At 49.6% G+C, this 4,504-nt stretch overlaps 1 protein-coding gene across 1 annotated transcript; it reads right to left on the minus strand.

Annotated features, from left to right (window-relative positions):
• Positions 1–3,141: 3,141 nt before the first annotated feature.
• Positions 3,142–4,140, minus strand: LOC109196813 (H-2 class I histocompatibility antigen, L-D alpha chain-like). Its single transcript, XM_019351237.1, has one exon. It carries the CDS (start codon positions 4,138–4,140, stop codon positions 3,142–3,144), a length of 999 nt encoding a protein of 332 aa, XP_019206782.1.
• Positions 4,141–4,504: the final 364 nt, after the last annotated feature.

Here is a 4,504-nt window from a genome sequence, read left to right on the forward strand (position 1 = left end):
TTGCCGATTCCACCACGTGGTCATAGTCACTCAGTGGTCCTTTGCAATTAGATTTATCCAAGACGACATTGTCGGGTACTTGGTCATAGTCACTCAGCGGTCCTTCGCAATTGGGTTTTTCCAAGACGACATTGTCGTCACTCAATACAGCGAGTACTACGGCAGGTGCTCTAGCTGGTCTACTCCGTCGCACAACTAACCTTGTGATACAGTCGTCGACAGCCGATAGTCAACACGGCATTCCTTCCCAGCGCGTACACACACAACGCGTAGCACACTGTGATATCTGAAGCTTAGGCCACATATCAGCAACAGCACAAGCACGACACACACAGCAGAGATAATTCCCGGGTTGATGTCCTGGTGTCAGAGTGCTGAGACACAAGCGGAGGGGCAACGGTGTGCTCTTCCACTTCAATGCAGGTGATACAGTCATCACCAGAGCACTGGAATCCTGGCTTACACACACACTGGAGCCGTTTAGTCGGGCTGTACAAACTGTACTTGGGCTCGTATGTGTCGGACCACTGTGGTGCCGTTGGCAAATGTAGGACGCACACCCCGTTGGCAGACAACCGCGGTGTCTCCGCTAGAAGGCCAACACGGCATACAGTAGGTCGCAAAGTGTTTCAGCTTTGAACATAATGGTGCCTCGAACGGTGTATACGTTCTTACAGTGCTCTTTTACTCCGATCTTCTATGGTTCTAATGGAGTGCCGTCCATCCATGTAAAAAAGGCGTATGTTAGGCTGGAAGAACTGTTCTGGTATATAAAGTTTTTGTTGGATCACAGTAGGTTGTACCATACACCTAGTCAGTCTGTGGCGTGTCCATGTATTCGTATAGGAGACAAGGCAAACACCGGGGTTCCTCACAATCCGCCCCAGCTACCATCACCGTGGCAGGGCTACACATACAGCACCGGCTCTGTCGACCCTACAGTTTTGTGCTGTAGTTCCACACAGAAACATGAGAAACATAAGCGGAAAACACATCATGTCCACAACCAATGATCAGAGAATGCCTCTTCAAAGCATGGTGTTATTACTAGCCTCAGGCTACCTATATTCAACCGACCTACAGGTCGGCCATCTTTGCGCTGCAAGTCGGCGGCTCCCGACCCACGGGTCGGCCAGCTTTGCGCTGCAAGTCGGCGGCTCCCGACCCACGGGTCGGCCAGCTTCGCGCTGCAAGTCGGCGGCTCCCGACCTACGGGTCGGCGACAAGGCACTGTGACTGCGATTAAATACTACCCCAAACAGGCCGCTTTATCCCAACAGTCTGCCACCGCTGAGAGAACTCAGCAGCGTGCGGACATAGCTCGTTCCTAGACGTAGACATCAGAATCACACAGAGGCATCTACGGTTAATGTCAACTATGAAGACATCGTTCTACACTGTCTGTGCTTAGGAGCGTTGTTCTACTCCACCAGCTGCAGTTCCACCAAGAAGAGCTACAGTGCGACATGTCTGAACGGTAAGACTGTGACAGTGGACGCGTCTAGTGTGGGCCGCACGTCCACGTACAAGACGTACAAGCAACTGGTGTGTAAAGCCTGCGCCGTGCAACGGTGCGACGACACCAGGCTGTTCAAGGGTACTCCAAAAAGGACGACAACAGTAGACTCCTCACCTCCAGCCTGCAAGGGCTGCAGTTGAAGAGTTACGGCTCGACCGAGGCCAAAGTGTCATACAGATGCCCCGACACAGAAACCCTACGGACCGCTCAATGTCAAACCGCGCAGACGCTGAAAGAGTGCCTGGTGAAGCTGTGCCAAGAGTGTTCCTCGACAAACTGCGAGGTGTACGCGGGCTCGACGAAGGTCAGCTCGGGCAAAGTGGCGGTAGCCAAGGGTGTGTATAGGATCGACACAAAGGCCTCGACGGCGGAGAAGCTGAAGAAGAAGCTGGAGGCCGTCAAAAAGATTGCAACGTCCGATAAGGCAAAGGGGGCAGCTAAAGCCATAGGAGCCGCTGTGGTCAGCAACAAAGACGTCATCCTCAAGTTCGCCAAATCCATCGGGGTGCCCGAGGAGAAACTCGCCACCATGCAGCAGATAATCAAAGTGGGAAATAGCCTCTACGCGAAAGACCTGAACGGCGGACTGGTAGCTCTGGCTGAGCTCACGGGTCACCCTCTCTCCGAAGAGGAGGAGAAGACTATCGAGAATGACATGAGCCAGGACGAAGAGGTCGAGTATGCTAGTGTGTTGGCTGTTCTGAAAGAAGAGTCTGCTCGCGTCGAGAGCGGGCAAGACTTGTATGAAGAAAACAAAGACTCATTCTTGTCGAGATACGGATTGTACATAGCGGTCTCTGTGGTTGTCATAGTTGTGATAGCCTGCTGTGTGTGCTGTGTGCTATGCTGCAGAATGTGCTTGAAAAAGAAGAAAAGGGTCAACGTGGACTATAACTTGCAGCAGCACAATCCGTAAGAAAGAAATGATAACGCTCAATAGTGTATTACAATTGTCATGAAGTATTGTGTGTGCCATGTACTAGCACATAGTTGTACTCTTTTGTTTTTGTATCATGTTTGTATAAAACCGAGGCCGATGTGATGAACATTGTAGCCTGGGGAGGAAGAGTTAGTCTTATTTGGTTGTATTATACATACAGCCTAAAGTATTACATGTAATCACCAGTGTCACTGTTTATATTGTTGTCAATGCACTCCTATGCGATAAGGGTAGACTTTTACACTGTTGTTAGATTTTATGCTGTGTTTTATACTGTTACATTTTGGATTGTCATCGATACACTCCTATGCAATCGAGACGTGCGTTGTTATAATGTTGCAATGAAGAATGCAAAGTAAAGCACAGTCCTATGAAACCAATGTGTTGTATACACAAATGTTATGGTTATGGTCTATGCTATATTGTTGAAAATAAAATGAAGTAACAATCAATCTAATGGTGTCTGTTGCCACCACCTTAATCTAATGTTGTTAGCCATAAAACAGCACAGTACAGCAGTTGTATTGACAAATCATTTATTGGGACATACAGGCATACGAGGCACTATGTATCAAACTCCAGATGTCTCATCTGGTAGCCCATGGTGTTGTGGAAATGATCGGTTTGGTTTACAATTGTCCAGTCCTCCGTTTTCGTACGATAAACACCACCAGACACAAAGCTACAATGCACAAACCCACCACTGTCGACAGTAAAACAGCGTTCGGCCAGCCGATTGTTGGAATAGTTGTGCGATCCCCCGCTCGCCAGTGTTTGACAACGCGATACCCCGTGTCTTCCTCCAACACGTCGCAGGTGAAGTTCCCGTGTCAGATGGCAATATATCCACAGCGATCCGTCTTTGAAACGTGTCGTCGTCGTTTGGGAGAGTGTCACACACGTTAAGACCGTCGTCCGTGTTGAGAACTCGGCCGTTCTTCATGAGCCTCATCGCAGGCGTGTTTGTGGGAAACCCAGAGGCCACACAAATCAACGTGAGAGTAGTGCCGTTTGTCTTCCGTGTAAACATGTACACATCAGGGACGGTTACCCTGTCTCTGAGTTCCCGTTTGCTGTATCCAACAAACGTAGTCAACCATTTGATACACTCGCCGCACAAGTAGCCGACGGTGTATTCGGTCAATACGGTCACACCGTTCCATTTGTCAGCGATGGGGTTCGCCGCTTCGGTCGCAGCTGACCACCTCAGCGTAAGATAATCAAAAGACATTAAATCGTCACCATCGTAAGCGTACTTATCCACCCCGTGGACAAACCGGAGCCTCTCCTCGGAGGGGTTCGTTTCCCCGTAACATCCGTGTAACCACTGTATAACATGTACATCCCCATCGGACGCCGAGTGTCCCATGAGAGTCATTACGATATCTAGGTTAACGCCAAACCATTTCTGCTTGCTGAGTCGACTCTGCGTGCCCTTATCCAAGTAGTCAGTGGTTAAGTGTCGTCTAGCCCAGTTTGTTGTGGGGGTTTTCCGTGGGTTGTCAGTGTCAAAACGGTCAAAGGGTTTACCGTCCAGTAGACCTATTGCTGTAAACTTGTGCACACCCGGCAAGCCGAGGTCTGCGGACATCGCTGTGTAAATGTAGATCAGCGAATGAGTTGCCGAATTCACTGTCAGCATATGAGTGGCAAAGTACAAAAACACACACCACGCGTCCATCGTAAGAGCTAACTCAATTACGTGCGGTGTGCAAATGCAAGTGATCACAAACTCTCCCAGTGTTCGGGCAAGTTACACTCGCCAACGTTTCGGCCGTCTCACAACAAAGCTGGCTGTCCGACCGACAATCCCACCCCCAGCTATGGTGTTTCGCATCGACCACATATACCCAGCGAAGACCTAGCCATCCCGACGTGTGTCGTCGGTCTTTTGTAAGAAACGAACGCTGTAACTGAGAGGTCTCTCACTTACAGTTGTCCAATGTGTGTGATTGTATATACAAGTACAGCACGGTAAACGCAGAAGCAGGGTGTGTGTGTGTGTTTCACCGCAATGGCAAAAGTCAGTGTTTGCGCTGTTAGAA

This window comes from Oreochromis niloticus, linkage group LG23 (genome assembly GCF_001858045.2).
Source record: "Oreochromis niloticus isolate F11D_XX linkage group LG23, O_niloticus_UMD_NMBU, whole genome shotgun sequence".
NCBI lineage: Eukaryota > Metazoa > Chordata > Actinopteri > Cichliformes > Cichlidae > Oreochromis > Oreochromis niloticus.